This window comes from Macrobrachium nipponense, chromosome 22 (genome assembly GCF_015104395.2).
Source record: "Macrobrachium nipponense isolate FS-2020 chromosome 22, ASM1510439v2, whole genome shotgun sequence".
In the NCBI taxonomy this organism is placed as follows: domain Eukaryota; kingdom Metazoa; phylum Arthropoda; class Malacostraca; order Decapoda; family Palaemonidae; genus Macrobrachium; species Macrobrachium nipponense.
Genome location: NC_087213.1, coordinates 51,611,757 through 51,633,432, shown reverse-complemented (window position 1 = coordinate 51,633,432; position 21,676 = coordinate 51,611,757). Strand labels below are relative to the sequence as shown.

The window sequence follows — 21,676 nt, the reverse complement described above, 5'->3', positions numbered from 1 at the left end:
CACCTGTTGTTCAGTCCTTACGATAGTTAAAATTCGTTCTCGTTGCCGACGATTTGGATTTTGGTGAAGTACCCTTTGTTTGTTGGCTTGGCATACGCTTTTTGGACTGTTTTTTGGATTTTTCTTTTGGATTTCTCTTACAATATCTATAATCATGGATGATTCTGAAGTTAAGAAACCTAGTTTATTTAGGGTTTGTTCAGTGAAGGAATGTAAAGTTAGGCTTCCTAAAGCTGCATTAGATCCTCACTCTGTATGTACGTCTTGTAGAGGGAATGAATGCTCTTTTATTAACCCTTGCAAAGAGTGTGAGAATTTGGATGAGGATGGTTGGAAGGCTCTTTCTTCTTATGTGAGAAAGTTAAAGAAGGATAGGGTGCGCAAGGCTTCTTCAAAGAGTTCTAGTAGATCGAGGGTGAGTGAAGTTGACGCTGAGAATCCTGTAGTAGAAGTAGTTCCTTCTCCGGTTTCAGCCCCTGCGCCCAGCTTTGAACCCGAAGATTCTTTTTCGGAAGTTGCTTCTGGGAGAGCCTCGATCAGGAGTAAGGAGAGCCTCGCTCGCTCTCGACAAGGTAAGAGTATGATAAAGTGATAGTGCAAGTGATCAGTGCAGTGCCCCTAGTGCAGTGGAGGGTGCGTCTGACCGGCTCACTAACGCTTCCAGGCCTAGACCTCTTCCAGACTCCCAGACCCAGTGGAGGAGGAAAGTCGAAAGCCGCAGGAAGGTTAGGGAGAACCCCCACCGGTCAGGCGTCCCCTCGGCAGTTCCTGTTGCTCGTTCCCAGGCTGCCTTGGATCGAAGGAGTTATTGCGCCAGTGCTTCTCGTCATCTTCGTCGCCTTCTCCTCAGCGTAGATGGAGCGCCTCGGAGTCGTCTCGCCCTCTCAAGAGGCCCTGGAAGGCTCCTTGCGCCCTTCCTTCCAGCCCCGAATCCTTCGCAGAAGAACCAGAAGTAGAACGCAAGAGAACCAAGAGTTCGTCCGTTTACGCTTCTCCTGTTCGCTCTCGGACTTCATCCCCTGTAGAGGAGTTTAAGAGATCTCCTGCGCGTATCCTGGCGGGTCTGCAGGCGCAGATTGCGGTTTTAGCGGAGTCTATTGCCGGGACTTCTCATCGTCGGAAGGACGCCTCACTTCCGGTGAAGAAGTCTAAGAACGTTCCTTCGGCTAAATCTCCTCTGGCTAGAGAAGCTTTTGAGCCTGTTAGTAGGAGGTCAGAAGTGCAGGCTGGAGCTCGGGATCTTTCTCCGAGTAGGCTCTCCGCTCTTCCCAGCAAGAGTTGTGAGCATGTCAGGCGTAAGGAGCCAGACAGGCTCTCTCCTCAGGATTTCCGCTCCTCTTCAGTTAGGCGTCAAGAGCTTGACAGACGTCTAGAGCCTCGTTTTCGTCAGGAGCGAAGGAAGAGTTCTTCGCCTGGTGGCCACTCTCCTTTTGACGGACGCTCGGAGCCTAGTAGGCGTCAAGAGCCTAGTAGGCGCCAAGAGCCTAGTAGGCGCCAAGAGCCTTGTAGGCGGCAACGGAAGCTTTCTCCTCCGTTGGATCACTCCCGATTGGATAGGCGCTCAGAGCCTTGTAAGCGCCGCGCTGCTGACAGGGAATCCTCTGTGGATGTTTTCTCTCCCCGTGGCAGGCGTCAAGAGCCTGGCAGGGATTTTGAGCCCAATAGGCACCAAGAGCCTGGCAGGCGTATTGAGGATGGCAGGCGCCAAGAGCCTAGCAGGCGCAGAGAGCCTGATAGGCGCTTCTCCCTTTTCCAGACGCTCTTCTGTGGAGTTAGAATCTGTTTCCGACAGACGAGCCTCCACTTGTAGGCGCTCCCCTAGTAGGCGCTCTCCTAGCAGGCGCTCCCCAAGTAGGCTCTCCCCAAGTAGGCTCTCTGCTGGGAGGCGCTCTCAAAGTAGGCGCTCTCCTAGTAGGCGCTCTCCAACTAGGCGCTCCCCTAGTAGGCTCTCTCCTGGGAGGCGCTCTCAAAGTAGGCGCTCTCCTGGTAGGCGCTCTCCTACTAGGCGCTCTCCTGGTAGGCGCTCCCCGTGTAAGCGCTCTCCCAGTGGTTTTTCTCCCAATAGGCGCTCGCATAGTAGGCGCTCTCCAAGGATTAGCTCTCCTCCGGGCAGTAGAGCTTCTAGACGTCATTCTTCGGAAGAATTTATTGGGGATTCGGAGGAAGATTTGCCCAAGGATGCTTCGGTTTCTTCGTATAAGAGACTGACAGACCTCCTCTTGCAAGATTTTGGGGAGTCTCTTTCGGCCGTTGCTCCTCCGTCTCCTCCGTCCTTATTTTCAATGACCAATACGGCTAAGAAGTCTTCAGTCGTTAAGATGAAGCCTACAGTGTCTATGAAGAAGGCTCTGAAGAACTTTGACGACTGGTTGGTTTCAAAAGAAGAGAAAGGCAAGACAGTTTTTTCTTTTCCCCCGTCCAAGCTGACGGGTAAGATGGGGTTCTGGTACGAGTCAGGAGAGCCCTTGGGTCTGACTCTTCCCTCTTCTGCAGACTCGGACTTCTCTTCGTTGGTTGATTCCGCACGTCGCTCGGCGCTGAATTCTGCGAAGACGACGTGGGGTATGAGCGAGTTGGATCACCTTCTGAAGGGAATGTTCCGAGTCTTAGAAGTTTTTAACTTTCTTGACTGGACCCTGGGAGTGTTGGCGAAGAGGACTCAAGAGCAAGACACTCTTTCGCCTGAAGACCTCCACGCAGTTCTGTCTTGTATGGACAAGGCAGTGAGAGACGGTTCCGGGGAAATTGCTTCACTTTTTGGTGCAGGAGTAGTAAAGAAGAGGGCCGTTTTCTGCTCTTTTCTTACCAAGGCGGTTTCTCACGCACAGAGATCTTCCTTGCTGTATTCACAACTTTCCCCGCAACTCTTCCCCAAGAAGACTATTAATGATATCTCCAGCTCGTTATCAGCAAAAGTGACGCAGGATATGCTGGCTCGCTCTGCTAGAATCCCGAAACCTTCGTTTCAACAGAAGACGAAGAAGGAGGCCCAAAGTAGGCAAGAACCCTTTCGAGGAGGACCTTCGTCTCGCTCTTCTTCCTCCAGAGGTTCGAGACCACCTAGAAGAGGAAGGACCTTCTCTCGGTCTATTAGGGCCAAGAAGTAGTTCGTTTGTCCTCCAGACAACTGTGGGTGCCAGACTTCTGAACTTTGCAGATGTCTGGGCACGAAAGGGGGCGGACAACTGGTCCCTCGCGATCATCAAGAGGGGATACCTCATTCCCTTTATCTCGAGACCACCCTTGACCACCACTCCAAGGGCACTGGTGGCCAAATACAAAGACCCACTAATGAATCAAGCCCTCGCTCTAGCGGTAGAGCTGATGTTAGAGAAAGAGGCAATAGAGATGGTTCAGGACCCTCTTTCAGCGGGGTTCTACAACCGTCTGTTCCTAGTTCCCAAGAACTCAGGAGGATGGAGACCGGTTCTGGACGTGAGCGCCCTGAATGTCTTTGTGAAGAAGAGGAAGTTCGCTATGGAGACGACGTCATCAGTCTTAGCAGCTCTTCGTCCCGGGGACTGGATGGTGTCGCTGGACCTTCAGGACGCTTACTTCCATGTGCCGATCCATCCTTCTTCTCGCAAATTTCTCAGATTCATGTGGGGAGGGAACGTTTTTCAGTTCAGGGCCCTATGCTTCGGCCTTTCCACGGCCCCCCAAGTATTCACAGGACTGATGAAGAACGTTGCCCCCCAGTGGCTTCCATCTCGAGGGAGTGAGGATTTCCCTCTACTTGGACGATTGGCTTATCAGGGCCAAATCCAAGGAGAAATGTCTGGAGGACTTACGAGTGACGTTGGATCTAGCAGCTTCTCTGGGTTTGCTAGTGAATTTCGAGAAGTCACAGCTAATCCCCAGTCAAGAGCGTATCTATCTGGGGATTCTGATGGCTTCTCAGGTTTTTCGGGCGTATCCGTCCCCAGAGAGGATAACCCGAGGTTTGGAGAAGGTAGCAATCTTTCTAGAGAAAGATGTATGCACAGCGAGGGAGTGGATGAGTCTGTTGGGGACACTCTCCTCGCTGGAGCAATTCGTTTCTCTAGGAAGGTTGCACCTCAGACCCCTACAGTTCTTCCTGACGAGGAACTGGGATCGAAAATCTCAAGGTCTGGACTTTGCGTTCAAGATTTCGCAAGAGATAAAGGAGGATCTACGTTGGTGGCTAGACCCTCTATTGTTCAAGGAAGGCCTTTCCTTGCAGGTTCAAAACCCCAACCTAGTGTTATATGCAGACGCTTCGGACATAGGTTGGGAAGCTACTCTCGGGTCGAGAGAAGTGTCAGGCACCTGGATGGGGGATCAGGTGTCCTGGCACATCAACAAGAAGGAGCTATCAGCGGTTTGGTTAGCTCTCAAGATCTTCGAACCCCTCGTAAAAGGGAAATATGTTCAGATCAACTCGGACAACACCACAGCCCTGGCTTACATTCAAAAACAGGGGGGGACTCACTCTTTCTCCCTGTACGAGACAGCGAGATCGCTCCTCCTGTGGTCAGAGGAAAGGAAGATAAGGCTTCTCACCAGGTTCGTTACACGGTGGCAAAAGAAAATGTCAGAGCGGATCTGCTAAGCAGAAGGAATCAAGTCCTTCCCTCAGAGTGGACTCTGCACGCGGACGTATGCCAGGAGCTGTGGAGGACGTGGGGCAGGCCCCATCTCGATCTATTTGCGACCTCCAGGAATGCGAGGATAGATCTATACTGCTCCCCTATTACAGACCCAAGAGCAGTGGCAATAGATGCATTCCTGATGGATTGGAGGAATCTGGATCTTTACGCGTTCCCGCCTTTCAAGATTCTAGGGGAAACGTTAAGGAAGTTCGCAGCTTCAGAGGGAGCAAGGATGACTTTGATAGCTCCGTTCTGGCCCGCCCACGACTGATTCACAGAGGTACTGGAATGGCTGGTGGATGTCCCAAGATCCCTACCACTAAGAGTCGATCTGCTCAAACAGCCCCACTTCGACAGGTTTCACAAAAACCTCCCCGCTCTCAGTCTGGACTGGCATTCAGTGGGAGACTATCAAGAGTCTCGTCAGAGCTAAGGGCTTTTTCGGCAAAGTCTGCAAGGGCTATTGCCAATGCACGTAGACCTTCCACATCTAGAGTCTACCAGTCGAAGTGGGATGTTTTTCGACGTTGGTGCAGGACTCATAAAGTTTCCTCCTCCAGTACCTCTGTGACTCAGATAGCAGATTTCCTTATCTTCCTGAGGGAAAAATGCGGGTTAGTTGTCTCCACCATCAAGGGATACAGGAGCATGCTTTCCTCAGTCTTTCGTCATAGAGGATTAAACATATCTGAGGACAAGGACCTCCATGATTTAATCAGATCGTTTGAAACGGTTAAAAGAACCTCCTCCTTAGTTCCTAGCTGGAATTTAGATGTCGTGCTGCTCTTCTTGAGGTCCTCAAGGTTCAAACCTCCCCATACTGCTTCGTTCAGAGACCTTTCGATGAAAAGACTTTTTCTCTGTGCGTTAGCGTCAGCGAAGAGGGTCAGCGAGCTGCAGGCTCTAGAAGGTGAGGTAGGTTTCCAAGGAGGCTCCGCGGTTTGCTCTTTTCTTCCGGCTTTCCTAGCCAAGAATGAAAACCCTTCTTCACCATGGCCCAGGAGCTTCGAAATCAAAAGCTTATCCTCCTTAGTTGGGACAGAAGAGGAGAGATCTCTTTGCCCGGTGAGAAGCCTGAAATTTTATCTTCAGAGGAAGAAAAGACTTGCTGCTAATGAAAGCAATCTCTGGTGCTCTGTAAGGGACCCCAGTAGGCCCTTATCTAAAAATGCACTCTCATTCTTTATCAGGAATGTTATTAGAGAAGCACACACTTCTTGCAATCAGCAACAGTTTAGCCTTCTGAAAGTCAAGGCGCACGAAGTACGGGCCATCGCGACGTCTTTGGCTTTCAAGAAGAATTTGTCATTACAAAACCTTATGAAGGCCACTTTTTGGAGGTGTGAATCAGTCTTCTCCAATCACTACCTAAAGGACGTATCGATTACGTATGAAAAGTGTTTTGGGCTAGGCCCTTACGTATCGGCGGATTCAGTGCTGGGGCAGGGAGCTGAAACACATCCTTTTTAATCCTTTTCCCTGTTAGTTTTAAGTTTGAGTTTTTTGGTTGTACGAAGGAGGTTGCAGGAGGCAACTCCTTCTTTCGTATACTAATGTTAGTATTTGGTTAGGTGAACGGTTGTGCTTGAGGCTCCTTGCAATTGGTAGTGATAGGCTCTGGCATGTAACCGGGTTGATCCCCATTGACCAGATCCTGCTTGGATTCTGCCAAGTAAGTGGACTCAGTTCCCATTGGTAGACCCAAAGAGTTCTTCAGCCATAGGTCACGCCCTCGCTGAGACTCTTTAGGCAACGCAGACTAATAGACAGTAACTATCAAGTCTTCTGCCTAAATCAGGTAAGAACCAGAGGTTTATATTTTTTATTCCTTTAACATGTGTTGTCCCCACTTTCTAAGTAAGTATGTGTCTCTTTCCCTCCACCAAGGGTGTCAATCAGCTAAGTATATATCTGGCAGGGAAGTTCATGTACAAAAATGATATTGTTAGTATACAATAAAGTTTTGTACATACTTACCTGGCAGATATATACGATTGATGGCCCGCCCAGCCTCCCCTCAGGAGACAGGTGGAAGAAAATAACCTGAAAAGAAAGGGGGACTGGTTCTTACATCCGCCTCCCAGCGGCGGGTAAGGTAGATCACCTGACCTACCTGTAGCATGTGCCGCGAGTTTTGAATTTTCTGTCGTGACGTCAGAGACCTAAGCTAAGTATATATCTGCCAGGTAAGTATGTACAAAACTTTATTGTATACTAACAATATCATTTTTTTCCCTTGCTCAGAGGTTCGCAAGAGTGAGGGCAGACGTCGCCGCTAAACTTTCGAAGGTGATCAGGGAAGGGAAGAGGAAGCTCTCTTCTCTTCTACAACACCGGAGAGGAGTTTATCAGGTGGCGGATGATACTTCATTCTCTCGACCCCCCAACCAAATCCTGATTTTGTCCGACTTTCGGGTCAACCTTTTCTTTCCAAGGCTTCGGTCTCGGTCTCAGTCGAAGACGTTATTGCCATGGAGTTTGTTTTGAGCCCCTTAAAAGAAGCTCAATCCTTCAATATGTGGGTCCTCGGAGGTCTTTTAATGTTAATCAAGGACTCCAGGTTTGTTCCTCCCGATGTTCCTCTTTTTGAGAAATTCTGCTCGTCTGTTTCAATCGCTTCTGTACATCAGAACGAGCTTGCCGCTTCAATGCAGGCCTTTCGTGTTTCTCTAAGGCATAGCCTGTATTTGTCGCAGTTATCCTCCTCTTGTATTGGAGATTCAGAGAAGCCGTTTGTTGTCCTCGTCTCCTTTTGGTGATTCCCTATTTGATATATCTGAGTTTTCGAAGGAACATAAGGTGATGCCTCTTCCCAAGCTCACTGGGCCTTATGAAGGGCTTTTTCCTCTGGTCTTCCTCCTGTTCCTTCAAGGAGTAAGTGTAAGTTTAGCGCCAGATTCGTACCTTTTGCTCCAGCCCAACAACCTCCTCCTTCTGGCTCGTTTTTCCAGAGTTCATCTCAGGTTTCTGGCGCCTCAGCTTCCTCCTCTGGTGCTCACTCTTTGAAACACTGGAGAGGTTCTTGGCGGGGCTCTAAGGGCAGGGGAAGAGCTCAACCTCCAGGTGGACCTTCTTCTTCTTCTTCTTCTTCCTTGCATCTGCGTAAGAATTTTCGGAAGTAGGATTCATTACCTCTCCCGGAGACTACAGTAGGAGCTTGTCTCTTGCCATTGGTCAGCTTGGCAGGAGAGAGCAGTGGATGCTTGGGTGGTGGAGGTCCTGAAGGTAGGTTGCGAGTTCCCTTTTGTTTCGAGACCTCCACTCCAATCGTCCTCTCGAGTTCAGCAGTTATTCTTTGCACTCAATCAGGGGTCAAGCCTTGGAGAAGGAGCTTTCAGCTCTCTTGGAGAAGGATGCCATAGAGCGAGCTCCTTCTTCTCCCGGGTTTTACTCACGGGTGTTGTACTTCTAAGGCCTCGGGTGCCTGGCGCCCCATCATAGATCTTTGGGTCTTGAACAAGTTCATTCTAAAATCCAAGTTACGAATGGAGACTGTTCAGACTGTTCTTTCATCAGTCAGGATGGGGGACTGGATGATTTCCATCGATCTGCAGGATGCTTATCTGCAAATCCCCATCCATCCAAAGAGCAGACCTTACCTTTGGTTTTTCACGGACTGGGGAGTTTTCCAGTTCAAGACCCTTTGTTTCGGCCTCACCACTGCTCCACAAGTCTTTTCTCAGGTGATGGCTCCTGTTTCGGGTATTTTGCATCAGTTAAATGTAAGGATGCTTCGGTATCTGGACGATTGGTTAGTCCAGGCTGAATCTCTAGAGAAATGTCTCCGTTTGCGGTCAAGGGAGATAGTTCTGTCTCTGTGTCGAGTTGGGCATTTATATCAACTTCGATAAGTCCAGTCTAATCCTTTGCCAGATCTGACTTATCTGGGGATTGTTTTGAATTCCCAGATTTTGAGGGCTTCTTCTGCTCCGAAATGGATAGACAAGCTTTTAAGTCTGGTCAAAGAATTTTTGTCCTCTATAATGCAGTCAGTTTCTCTTTGGAGGACTCTCCTGGGCCATTTGTCATCCCTCATCCAACTGGTTCCCGGAGGTCGTCTCAGAATGAGGTCCCTTCAGTCGACACTTCGCCAGTCTTGGGATTTTGTGATAGTCGCCTCCTCTCCACAATGTCGGAAGGATCTCCGTTGGTGGATGCAAGTTCACCACCTCAAGTCAGGGACATCTCTTCTTTCAGTTCCGCCAGACCTAATGTTTTGGTCAGATGCCTCGGATCAAGGTTGGGGCGCGCACCTGGGCTCCGAGGCCGCTTTGGGCCTTTGGTCAGAGGAATAGAGGATCATGTCAGTAAATTGGAAGGAACTAAGGGCAGTGTACCTAGGCCTTCTTTCATTTCAGGATCAACTGTTGGAGTCAGTTATTGTGATCTTCGTCAACAACACCACAGCAGTCTCGTACTTAAGTAACCAAGATGGCACACAGTTGAAGAAACCAAGATGGCACACAGTTGGACCTTCTCACTCAAGAAGCGCGATCAATCCTGTGTTGGGCAGAAGACGGGGATTACGTTGGTCCCTCAGTTTATCCTGGGCCATCACAATGTCTTAGCAGACGCCTTGTCGAGACCGAATGAAGTTCAAGGGTCGGAATGGACACTTACCAGGAAGTCTTCGACAGCCTCAAGAAGAAGTGGCCTGTCACAGTCGATCTGTTTGCCACCCCATTGAATTTTAGGTGCCAGATCTTTGCCTCTTATCAGACTCCTCAGAGTGCCGGGACAGACGCTCTTTTGCAGGACTGGGAGGGCCTTCAAACCTATGCATTTCCTCCGTTCGCTCTGGTGAGGTCAGTCCTCAACAAGTGAAAGCAACCAAGCGTCTGGATCTCGCCTTGATTGCCCCCTTCTGGCCACAAAAGGAGTGGTTTCCCAACCTACCGGAAGCTCTGGTGGAGCCCCCCCATTCGTCTGACAGAGAGACCAGATCTTCTCAAACAACCCCATTTTCATTGGTTCCATCAGAGTCTTCACATGCTCATCTTCATGCCTGGAGACTGTCAAGAGATTCTCCAAACATGAAAGGTTCTCCTCCAGAGTGGAGCGACAGTTCGCGACCCAGTCTGCAGTGTTCTCCTCCGACATGGGACATTAATAAAGTCCTTAAAGTCTTTAGGTTCCCTCCGTTTGAGCCTCTGAATACGGCCGATTTTAGGGACACCTTCTAAGACACACTTCCTTGTCTTGCTGGCTACAGTCAAGAGGGTGGGTGAAATGCAAGCACTCTCTTTTCTAGTTGCTAGATCTGGACAAGACATGATTTTGTCATACCTTCCCGAATTTGTCGCAAAGACTGAATTGTCTGATAATACCATTCCCAGTTCTTTCGTGCTGAAGTCGCTGGTCGACTTTGTCGGTAATTTAAATGAGGAATTAGTTCTTTGCCCTGTTAGGGTGCTCTCATGCTATTTACGCCGGACGAAGGACATTCAGGGTCGTCCCCGTCATCTGTTTGTTTCACCCCGAAATGTCAGAGACCTATATCAAAGAATGGTGTATCCGTTTTTCTCAGAGATCTTATTATTAAAACTGGTGGTTCGGCTGACTGTGAGGGCCAGACGCCGAGAGCACACAGTATTAGAGCAGTTGCTACATCAGTAGCTTTAATGAAGAACATCTCAGTCGCCAAGGTGCTTGAGGCGGCGACTTAGTGTTCTAATTCGGTTTTTTTTTTTTTTTTTTTTTGCTTCCTTTTACTGGAGGGATATTTCTCTAGTTCTAGGCGACCTTCGTTCCTTTGGCCCGTTGGTGATGGCAGGACAGGTTGTCAGACAGGAGAATTAGGTAGTCTTCCTGTTTTAAGTTTGGTTGCTTCCTATATATTATTTTTTCTTTTTTGTTGTATATATTTTTTGTTTTACATTATAACTTATGGCAGTTTTTGGTTTAGTTATAATGGGAATTAGGCAGTTTGGTATTTAGGTGTTGTTGATGACAAGGACTAGCTGCTTGACAACTCATGCTGCTTCCATTGTCAGTGTGACATGGGACCAGCCACTGGGTTGTCGGCACTGGCGACTATGCTTCTCCCAAAGTCGATGCCGACCTAGGACTAGCCACTGGTTCGCTTGTCCTGACGACTCACGCTTTTTCCATTGTCCTTCTGGATAGGGAATTAGTCGATGGATCGTCTGCTGTCATCTGGTGACTCATTCACCATCTACTTTTTGTCTTACCTGTTTTCTCGGAGTCAGACACTCGTGCGAGATCAGGCGACATTTAGTAGCCCTGAGTTTCTCGTTGACGACGTCGGTTGCGTTGATACACCCTCCGTTGATCGTTTAACATGAGACCAGGTTGGACTGCCGGCACTCGTCCTTCAGGACTGAGTCGCCTTTTAGCTCCGCGCTCCTTTCTCTTGGCACCAGAAAGTTTGAGTCAGGAGTTGCTCATGAGCCGATATCGCTGCTGACGATGTTGGGTTGCGTTGATACACCCCCAATGTTTGCTTATCTTTGAATCGCCCAGGCAGTCCAGGCACTCATCCTTCAGGGAAAGAGTTGTCATTACCCGATCCTCTTTCTTGGCGCCAGACATTCGTGAGAGAGCAGGTGTCGTTGTAGTGCTTGATAAAGTCATCGGGGTGCAGCCTTGCTGTCCTCATTTTGTCTGACTGGTCACCTGGTCGGTCACCTGACTTTAGTACAGACTGAATGACTATACACTTACTCCTTGTCCTTTACTACCGCAGTTCTGTGGCATTATGGTAGGAGACTTTGAGTTCTTAGTATCTTAGACCTCGGGTTGAGTTTTTAACTGCCTATGATATATATTTCTTTGATTGTTTTATGTCCTATTCTGTCCGAAGGGGAAATTGTACTCAGATTCCCTCCTTTTCAATGTGGTTAATCGGGCTAGATAAATTATATTAAGGTAATGTTTATTAATATGGAATTTTTATTCTAAAATTAATATTAATAATACTTACCTGTATAATTTATCTAGTCCCACCCATCCTACCCCACGATCTGCCTATCACAACTGATTTTCAGGGAAGGCTTTGTAACTGTCAACGGCAGCGTTGCCAACTAGCGGACAGAATAGGAGGTAACAGGGTTGCCAGTGTGGTAAATTTTGGTGCGGTTTTTGGGGATTTAGGGCTAGATAAATTATACAGTTAAGTATTATTAATATTAATTTTAGAATAAAAATTCCATTTCTTCCTGGGATGCCCTCCACTGATGTCAAGGTTAAAAACATCAGGTTCTGTAGGATGATTACAGTACTGTGGTAGCAGAATGCTCATTTTTGAGGTAGATAGATACACACCATTTGTGACTGCAGGGGTATAAAGTGTGGTGAGGAATGTAGGGTTTTTTAAAGGACTGTATGCCTAATTTCATTAATATAGGAAGGGAAGGGAAACAGATTGCAAAAACAAATATTTTGGTAGGTCATAAACCTGTCATTTCTCCCCAACTCCAGGTCCTTCATCTTTAATTCTCCTTCCCAGTCTATGGTTTTTCATCTGCTAATTCTTAAGCTAGTACTGAGACTTCCTCTCTAGCTCATCTTCTACTCCCCTTTGGTTCAGGAAAAGTGTGTTGAAAAGTTCAAACAGTATGTAAATATTTATTTTTTCCGTAACTGGTCTGTCTGAATTTATGTTAGGGGACCATTTTTGATCCCCACATTGTGTGCAATCATTTTCACGTTCCCCTGTAAGAGGTAAGATGTTAGTGACCTTGCTCATTTATTGCCCAAGCCTTAGGACTGCCCTGCATCTGTTGAAAGAGAACTGCAAGGGAACTGAGTCGATTCTTGGGTCAAAATGGTTCTGTGCCCTCTGTTACCTGCCTCTTGTTTTTCATGCTCATTGGCATCTAGTAATTAGGTTGTGAGCACCAAAAGGACTAATTATGTAGGTATAGACAGTGTTATCAATGATGTGTCAGGAGTTAGTTGTACTTCAGATGTTACATTGACTGAGCTGACTTTGAAACCTATAACTTCTACATCTCATTGTAATTCCTTGTATGCTATTCCTCTTTCTCCTCAAAATGCACCTGCTCATTCTGCACACACTGTCTTCAGCTATCATCGAGTCTCTTCTTCTGCCCTTATTGATGTTTCTCTTTCCAATCTTACCATGGTTACAGTATCATCTGAAATTTCTAAGCTAGATGTTATTCTACTGCTTTACTTTTTAACTGTTTACTTGTCAGTCTCCCCGTCAGTTGAGAGAAAATAACGTTAAAACATTTGAGTGGACGACAGTCTGTGGGGGGAGTCAGTCCACTCACCAAAATTGATGGAATTAACTAAAGTACTTTCAACCAACTGACAGTTGATTGCACGTGTGGATGGGTAACCAACGATTTTATGACAGTTCGCCGCTGGATTTCACCTGGGAAGGATCTCAGCCACTCAGACCAGAATATGAATAAACCATATGTATAAACCTAATTTATTTCATTTTTAGAACACTGCAGCGCTATTTGTAGACCGTTGTGAGTCCAAATCATGTAATGAATAAAATCTATTTACATGTGATAAATACAATTTACTATAGGCCTAGGCAAGTGTCCGGCCTTTTTATGAAAGGTGTTACTAATGAAAGTAGGCATCACAGTCCATTTCATAAATAACTGAACCAATCCCCAGGTCTGATTTAACCTTCCTCATCAATATTGTAGGAGAATAGACATCTCTCTTTAACAGGCAATAGGCTGTACTCTGTTAGCATTTTTGCTGCTTTCCTATTTTTAAGTGAATTACCGCAACAGCTAGTCTATGTAGCTCTGCCTCCTTATCACCCACTGGAGTTTCCATCACTGCCATATATTGTTGCCACAATGAAGGCTATGTGAGAAATGAGGGCAATGACCTTGAGTTGACTGTCCAACTGAGTTCTACAATTTACATGTGGATGCTTATCAGTTGGACGGTTATGGGTGGACTGACAGGTAAACCTGAGCATGAATACCCAGCCATAGGATGTGACGTTTGGCAATGCTCTCAAGTCAGTTGAGTCACTTCTGGATGAGGCAGGGTATCAGATCTTGCTGTTGCTCCCCTTCCCTCCTCCTCCTTCCGATCTTTCCCATTTCTTTGGCACCTGGTGGTGCTTTATCTTCTTTTGCCCCACCGACTTCTGGCGACTCAGGTGAGACCCTTAAGACTGTTTCCCATCACTCTCCATTTCATCTAGTCACAGATTCGTTGTGGGTAGGTAGCTGCTATCACCCCAACTCCTCTCCTGGCAGAAGAAAAGTTTGAGTTGGAGGAATCTGCTTTGGGATTTTCTCCATAGCAAATAAAGTTATAATGCAAAAATATTTAAGTTCTGTTCTACTTAACTTAATTTGTAACTACTTAACATAATTTGTAACATAACTACGGTAATTTTTACTGTCATAGGAGGCTGAAATCCAAGCAAAACATTGTTGTTATCAGATTTGGTTTGGTTGTTGTAGCAAAACAACTGTTTTCGTTCAGTTGTGTATGGCTCTAGCCCTTAAGGAACGATTGTAATGTTACCAACGATACTTTTATTGTTCTCTTTGCTTTTTTTAAAACTTATTTAACTAGAAGATATGATAAATAAAGAGATGGAGGAAATGTTAACAATATGAAAAAGATGACTCTCTCTCTCTCTCTCTCTCTCTCTCTCTCTCTCTCTCTCTCTCTCTCTCTCTCTCTCTCTCTCTGTGCCATTTTGCTTGGTGAGACGTTCCCACGCACAGTCTGATTTATCAACAGATATCACGTGTTATACGTCTAGAATTTGAAAAATATCTAGAAGTGTTTGTGAACTGTCGGTGATAAGATTATTGTGAAAATAGTAGGATAAAGCGTCTACTAAGTTAGTTTATTAAGTGAAATACTGTAAATCAGATCAAGATGGCAGTAAGTTTCAACTGTGGAAAAAAATGGCGAAATTTAGCTTGTTTAGCAGATTCGCAATATGATGAGGTAGCAGGAAGGGAGCTGGTATTTCTCATCTTTGAGATCAACACCAGCCCTAACCAAAAAGATACAAAAGCATTCATAGACATATTAGAAGGATATGATCCTTCAAACTGGAACAAATCAACAGAAAACATCTTGAAAATAATTGAAGAAGTTCCAAATAAAATCCAAGTGGTCAAGAGACTCATAAAGAAAATTTACATCAATCAACATAGTCCGACAAAGAAAATGAATAAGGTGAACATTGTGAATATTCTAATTGATGCAATAGGAAAAAGAATCCCAAAAGCATGCAAACTGTGTAAGGTGTGGTATAGCATAGTTAATCCACAAAACTTGATCAGAAAATGTTCTGCATGCAACATTCCGACGCATCCTCAATGTGCTGAAGTAATGCAAGATGTGAGTAAGGATACCAGAATATTTTGCTCAACATGTTTATCATGGATAGACAATGTTATTAAATCAAGACTTAATGTACAAATAGTTGAGGATGAAGAAGCAGCATACATACGAAGAAATAAATTATGATAACACAAAATAAAATCCTGAAGAGGCTTTACCCAGATCTGCATACTGGTGGGATAAAAGAAAGACAAAATCTGCACCCTTTTGAAAAGAGGGAATTGCAGATTCAGAGAAAGATGTTACTACAAACATCCCAAGGTATGTCACAACTATGAAATCTATGGTAAATGTGCATACCTAGACAGCTATGAGGATGATTGCAGAGATCTACATCCAAAAATATGCAAAAACCTAAAAGAAGGAAAAGGATGTAAGTTCGACAAAAAATTTCAATATATGCACCCTGTAGCCATGAATCAAAATCAAATAAATAATCGAATCAAATAATAAAATCCAAAATAAGAAAGAAACAAATAGAGAGAGGAACAAAGAATATGAGGTGAAGGAAAAAAGCAAGCCATCACCGCGTTATGGAGTGTCAGCAAAAAAATTCCAAGCATCAGCTCCAAGATACAGCTCAAGAGATAAATACTGTATTTACGATGCAAGAGAATATTGCAGATACGGAGAAAATTGCAGGTTCAGACATAAAATGAATAATTATGATGAAGGAAGATCAAATATTATGGAAAAGTTGGATTTTTCAATGTCAGAATTTCTGGAAATGAAGAAAAGAACAACATACCAGAACAGGAAATAGACGTGGGAAAATCCTTATTATTACCCATATTAAATGAAGGAGAAAACATGTAAACCATCACAGTGATGAATGTGCAAGGTTTAGTTACGAGTAACTCAAAAAGAAAAATAGAGTACTTAGAAGAACTAACCCAAATTGAAAAGAAAATAGATATAATGAATATAACATTCTCAAGGGTCACACACAAGTGACCCTTGAGAATGTTGTCAGATGCAACCACTACATCATTCCTCCATAAAATACATCTTACTCACAAGGACGTCAAGGAAGGGGAGCTGATCGTCGGTGCTGTATTCAGCACACTGCTGAAATGCCTGACAGAGGGCTTCAACCTCATCCTCAGTGTTGACTTGACTAAAGATGTCATCAATGTGATGGCCATATCTGCAGGGTTGCTGCATCCTGATGAAGAGACTCTCCTCCATGGTGCACATGTAAAAGTTAGTAAAGAGATCCCCAGTGAGGAGTCCATCGCTACGCTGGCCTTCTGGCAGAACATCTGGCCACAGTGGGTGGAGAAAGGGGCCTTCTTGGTGCAAATATCCAGCAGTGTATGGAGTGAGGTTTCAGGTATTTTGAGGGGCACTGTCGACTGACTTCTTTAGACATGCTTAAGGATGATATCAATAATCTTATCGACAGGCATGTTTTTCTACAGGGACTCCACATCCCTTGAGGCGATCATCCCAGTGCCAGGGGCATCCTTGATGGCTTCTAGGAATTCTACTGACAACTGCAGGCTGTACGGACTCAGGACTTAAGGGGTCAAAATTTAATTAAGGTGTTTAACCAAGGTGTACATTGGGGTGGGTGTCTGGCTGAAGATTAGCCAGAGGGGGTTTTCTTGTTTGTGGGTTTTTATGTCGCCACATAAATAACCAGGCTGTAGTTGCCTTGTATGGGCTGGAGGTGGACAGCGCTTGTCGCAGCATTCACTGCGCTGATGACTCCGTGGGCCTCCCTCTTGATATCGTCTGTTGTGATTCTTGTCAGGCACTCAAACTTGCTTTCGTTGGACAAAATAGCATCCAGCTTTTTGTGATATTCAGCAGTATCAATCAAGACGAAGGCTGCCGTCTTGTCTGACTGTCATACCATGATGCTGTCTTCTTCAACTCCTTTGCTGCTTTCTTCATCTCCTTGGTGAGGGTCCCGCTGGGGCGCAAGCCCCTCTCTTTAAGGCTTCAGAAAATAGCAGGGGCTGAAGGGCGCTGGTAGTCCTCACAGTGCTCCAGGCTTCGAGTTGCTGGATGGAGTCTGAGGAGCAGCTCGATTTCAAGTCTCTTGCTGTGAGGCCTGGGTCTCAAAATGAAGTGGCAATAAAGACCCAGCTTCAGAAGGGCATCTTCAGTGACGCAGAGTTTGCTGCCATTCAGGGAGAAGAGCTTTTGCAGGGCACCTCTCATGCACTTGCTTCATGTCATCCTCCTGAAGGCGGTCGAGGCATCTTTCAATGTTTCCAGGGTATGTTGATTCCTCTCTTGCAAGGTTGTTTTCTTCAGTGTGTGTATCACATTCAGGGTTATTAAATTGGTCTCGTTCTGGAGAGCATGCAGTTCGGTAGTCTTGATCACTATTTGCTGCTGTAGGAGGGATTTCCTAAAGCGCCTGGTGTCCTTGTTATTTCTTGCTGACGAGTCATGTAGCTGCATGTTAAGTGTTCATAGGAAGGAAACCCTCTCTCAAGCATACTTTATTCAAAGTAAAGGCTACTTCAGGCTACTTATGCTTGTAAAGGTTCTTCTCTATTTTTCAAATAGCGGCTTTTTCAGTACTACTTAAACAGGCTAGTAGAATGCCTATGGTGGTTATTTTCAAATGCAGGGTCAAGATCAGTGTATATTTTTATATTTCAATTCTTACAGATAAACTATGATACCATCAAAGTCATTAACGGTTTCTTTCTCTCTCTCTCTCTCTCTATTAAGAAGCACACCCGCACCAAACAACAAGAGACTATCTCCTGGGATGTGATTATCCAGAACATGAAGATCATTGGGAAGGCCCCCGATGCCTGTCAGTCGCACCTGCTGGAGGCGCTCTCTCATCCAACAAATAAGACCAGCACTAAATGCGATGCAGGAAGAATTTCTCCTCCCCACAAGTATGAGAAGACCTGCAACCAACAGTGACATCCAGTCATGACAACTTTAGTGAAAACCACGCCCCTGAACGAGATACTCCTGTAGGCAATGAAAATCAAATTAGCCATGACGTCATGCAGCATGTCGCAATGGCCAGCAACGTCACCGCACAACTCATGAGGTCTAGGAAGTTGCAGCAGCGCAACCATCAACACGGCAGAAATGGCTTGAGACCTGACTCAAGCGATCAGTGATAAACAGACTTACCACCACCAGCCAATAGAAGATTGGCATGGGGCAGACCCCCTGCTGACGACCCGGAATATCAGGAGGAAGGACACCACACCAGAAGCAGCCAACCCTAAGCTTCCTAGCCTAGAGAATGTCTGGCAGCTCTAGACAAAAGCTTGCTACAAGAGAGAGAGAGAGAAACCAACTGATAACGACTTTGATGACTATGGTATCATAGTTTATCTGTAAGAATTGAAATATAAATATATACACTGATCTTGACCCTGCATTTGAAAATGACCTACATAGGCGCTCTACTAGGCTGTTAAAGTAGTACTGAAAAAGCCGCTATTCGAAAAATGGAGAAGAATCTCTACAAGCATAACGCTGCTGAAGTAGCCATTACTTTTAATAAAATATGCTTTAGAGAGGGTCTGCTTCCTAATTACACTAATATTGTTATTACTACTATAAATATTAATTAACATGTAGATGCACCATGCAAATGCTGTCATCTCGGTAAAAGAGAGAGAGAGTTATTTTTATTATTTGTTATTCAGTTTACACGCAAAAGTTTGAAAACCTATAAATTACGTAAATTAAAAAAATTAAAAAAACACCTTTGCTGGGTTTTTCGAGGATTTGTACTGTGTAAAAACAGTGTACTTTTTACATCAGGAAGAGATGTATGACAGGAAGTGTATGTGCCAGTTTTTCTGTAGAGTCAGCTGTATGTTTGTTGGTGCATGATCAGTTTGGGCATATGGGGAAAAATAAATTGTGGGAATGCATGAGAGAGAGATTGTATGCACCTGCGTTAAGTAAGATTTGTATGGATGTAGCAAGCACATGTGAAGACTGTCAGAGGGGAAAGTATCAGTGTGCATGCAAGTCCGCCTGTGTTGAGATTGCAGATGAAAGAGCCGTTTGAAATGCTTGTGATTGATTGTGTTTCTTTGCCTAGGACTGCAAGAGGACACGTGGGGATGATTGTGATGGTGGATCACATGAGTAAATTTGCCTATGTGGTTCCCATCAAAGACAAGAGGAGTGAAACTGTTACATGAATGGTGGGTCAAGTGATGTTGCGTATGTGTGTGTGCAAACCGACGAAAATGTTGAGTGATAATGGACCTGAGTTTGTGGGATGGGAATTTGAAGAAATATTGAAGGAATGGGGTGATACTCATGTGTATTCTACTCTGTATATGCCCAGTACAAATGGTTTGGCTGAAAGGACTGTTAGAACGATGACTGAAATTTTGCAAATGATGAGTAAATGCGACAATGATTGGGATATGTATGTAGGATGTGCTGTGTGGGTATATAATGCCACACTGCAGAAGAGTATAGGTATGTCTCCTTGTAAATATGTGTCAGAGAGTGATCGGGGATTTGTGGAAGACAGCAGGTGAAATGTTTGAAAGTTTTAAGATTGGGGATAAAATGTTGAAAGAGGTGGTTAAGATAGGAAGAATGAATGTGAATAAGGTAAGGGAGAAATTTGAAGGGTCTTTTGAAATTTTGGAATTGGGACCGAGTTGATTGAGTTATGTTTTGGGGAAATTGAGAGTAGGTGGGGGATGGATGAGGTTAGGACACATCATAACCAGCTCCGTAAGTAGAGGGAAGTATGTACCACAGTATGTTAGGGAGAATGCGATGAGTGAATGGTTGAGGGTGAATAAGTATGAGCCGTGTGTCAGTGAACAAATGGGTCTGGAAGATCAACAGTTAGTGTTGGTTGAGTATGGAAGAAAGCAGAAGAGTGTAGAGAAAGGAAGTGGAAGGAAGAAGCGTGAACAGCATGATAAGGGTGTTAGTGGTAAGGTGCAAACTGTTGATAAAGAGTGTAATACAGATGACTTTGAGGAAATGAATGATACTATAAGTGTATGCGGGTTTGAGTTGACAGGGACAAGTGAAACCTCAGTAAGAAGGAAACCAAGTAGTAAGGAGGTAGTTGATAGGATGGATAAATCTTTTCAAGAGTTTGTTTGATAGAAGTATGGATGAACTCAGTGGTTTGGTAGCAGAAATAGGGGAGATACTGGGACCAGAGCTACATAGATGATGTCGATGAAATAGTGAATGAGATTTGGGAGAATAGTAGTGAGGGAGATAATGGGAACTTGAATGAAAGTGGTTTGGAAGATGTGAATGGCAATGTAACTGAGAGGAATATATGAGGGTCCTAAAACCAGATCTAGGGGCCCTGTATCTGAGCATCCTTGGGTGTTGCGAAAGGTGATTTAGTGTGGATGTTGTGAGTGTAAGGAGATGTTGTCAAATATAATGGGGGTGGTAATATGGAGTTACAAAGAGTTACAAGGATTAGGATGTCTCAAAGGCTTATTAGTCCATCCAAGGAGACAATGGGTGCTCCCTTATCTCTAGGAGCAGGTTTTATTGTGCATTCAGTCTCCTAATGATTTTGTCTAGCTTTCTTTAAACTCTTCCACACTGTTGCTGTTTACAACTTCTGGTGGCAGTTTATTCCATGTGTCACATATCCTATATGTGAAGAAGTTCCTGGAATGAGATGTGTTATATCTCTTTAGTTATATTTAACATCCATTATTTCTTGTCTGGTTTTTGTTTAACATAAATAGGTTACTGTCTACTTTTGTTTTGTCTTTCAGTATTTGAAGGTTTCTATTAGTTGTCCTCACAATTGTTGTGTTTCTAATCTATGCATGTTCAGGCTCTCTAGTTGTCTTTGGTAACCTATTTCCCTGATGGATGGAATTAACTTTGTGGCACTTGCTTGTACCCCTTCTAATCTATCTATGTCCTTCTTAGTGTTGGTGACCAAAACTGTACTGCATATTCAAGATGAGATCTAACTATTGATGTTTAGAGCTGCAGCACAGTTTCCTTGTTTTTGTATTTGAACTGCCTCTTTATGTATCCCACTAGTTTCTGTGCCTTCTTTTCAGTTTTTAAACACTGTTTTGTTCATGAAACTTACCTGTCAGATATATATATAGCTGTATTTTTCCGAATCCGACAGAAATTTAAACACTTACGACACACGCAGTGGGAGTCAGGTGGTTAGTACCCATTCCCGCCGCTGGGAGGCGGGTATCAGGAATCATTCCCATTTTCTATTCATAATTTTTCTGTCGCCGGTGCTGAAAACACCTGTTTTCAGTACCTCCGTCTTAGGATTTTGGAAACTTCATTGCCGCTAAGTATCCTAATTGTCTTTTGATTTATTCACTTGGATTTGTGGCTAGGCATACGCTATCTTAAATTGATTTGAATTTGATTCATTTTTGCATAAAAATATCTGAATCTAGTTAGGCTAGTTTCAGACGGGTTGTCTGCAAAGATAGGGTGTGGCTACCGTAAGCTTCGGTAGATTCGCACTTGGTATGTACGGAGGGGTATGGGTCTTGCTTCTTTGTTGAGATTTGTTCATGTAAGGAGTGTGAGACTTTGTCTATTCCGTAAGGAAGACGTATGATTCGTATGTACGCAATTAATCAGTAAACATGTCTAATTCCGTAAGGAAGACGTATGATTCGTATGTACGCAATTAATCAGTAACAAAAAGTCAGGGTAGTGAAACCTGCTAACCTTCCTGTAGACTTTATTTTGCATAACCCTGTAGTATGGCCTACGGCTATGTATATGTCTACGAGAGGTGC

At 44.8% G+C, this 21,676-nt stretch overlaps 1 protein-coding gene across 2 annotated transcripts in view; it reads left to right on the top strand.

Moving 5' to 3' along the window:
* Positions 1 to 21,676, top strand: part of LOC135198635 (vacuolar protein sorting-associated protein 54-like) — a 321,344-nt gene that overhangs the window by 275,488 nt on the left and 24,180 nt on the right. The window contains exon 17 of one of the 2 annotated variants that reach the window (XM_064226409.1): positions 17,637 to 18,250. The exons of the other annotated variant lie outside the window; for it this stretch is intronic. Within the exon in view, the coding sequence (XP_064082479.1) occupies positions 17,637 to 17,840 (204 nt within the window). The 3' untranslated portion in view covers positions 17,841 to 18,250. Of the gene's footprint in view, positions 1 to 17,636; positions 18,251 to 21,676 lie in introns of those variants that run through there. 2 annotated transcript variants of the gene reach the window in all.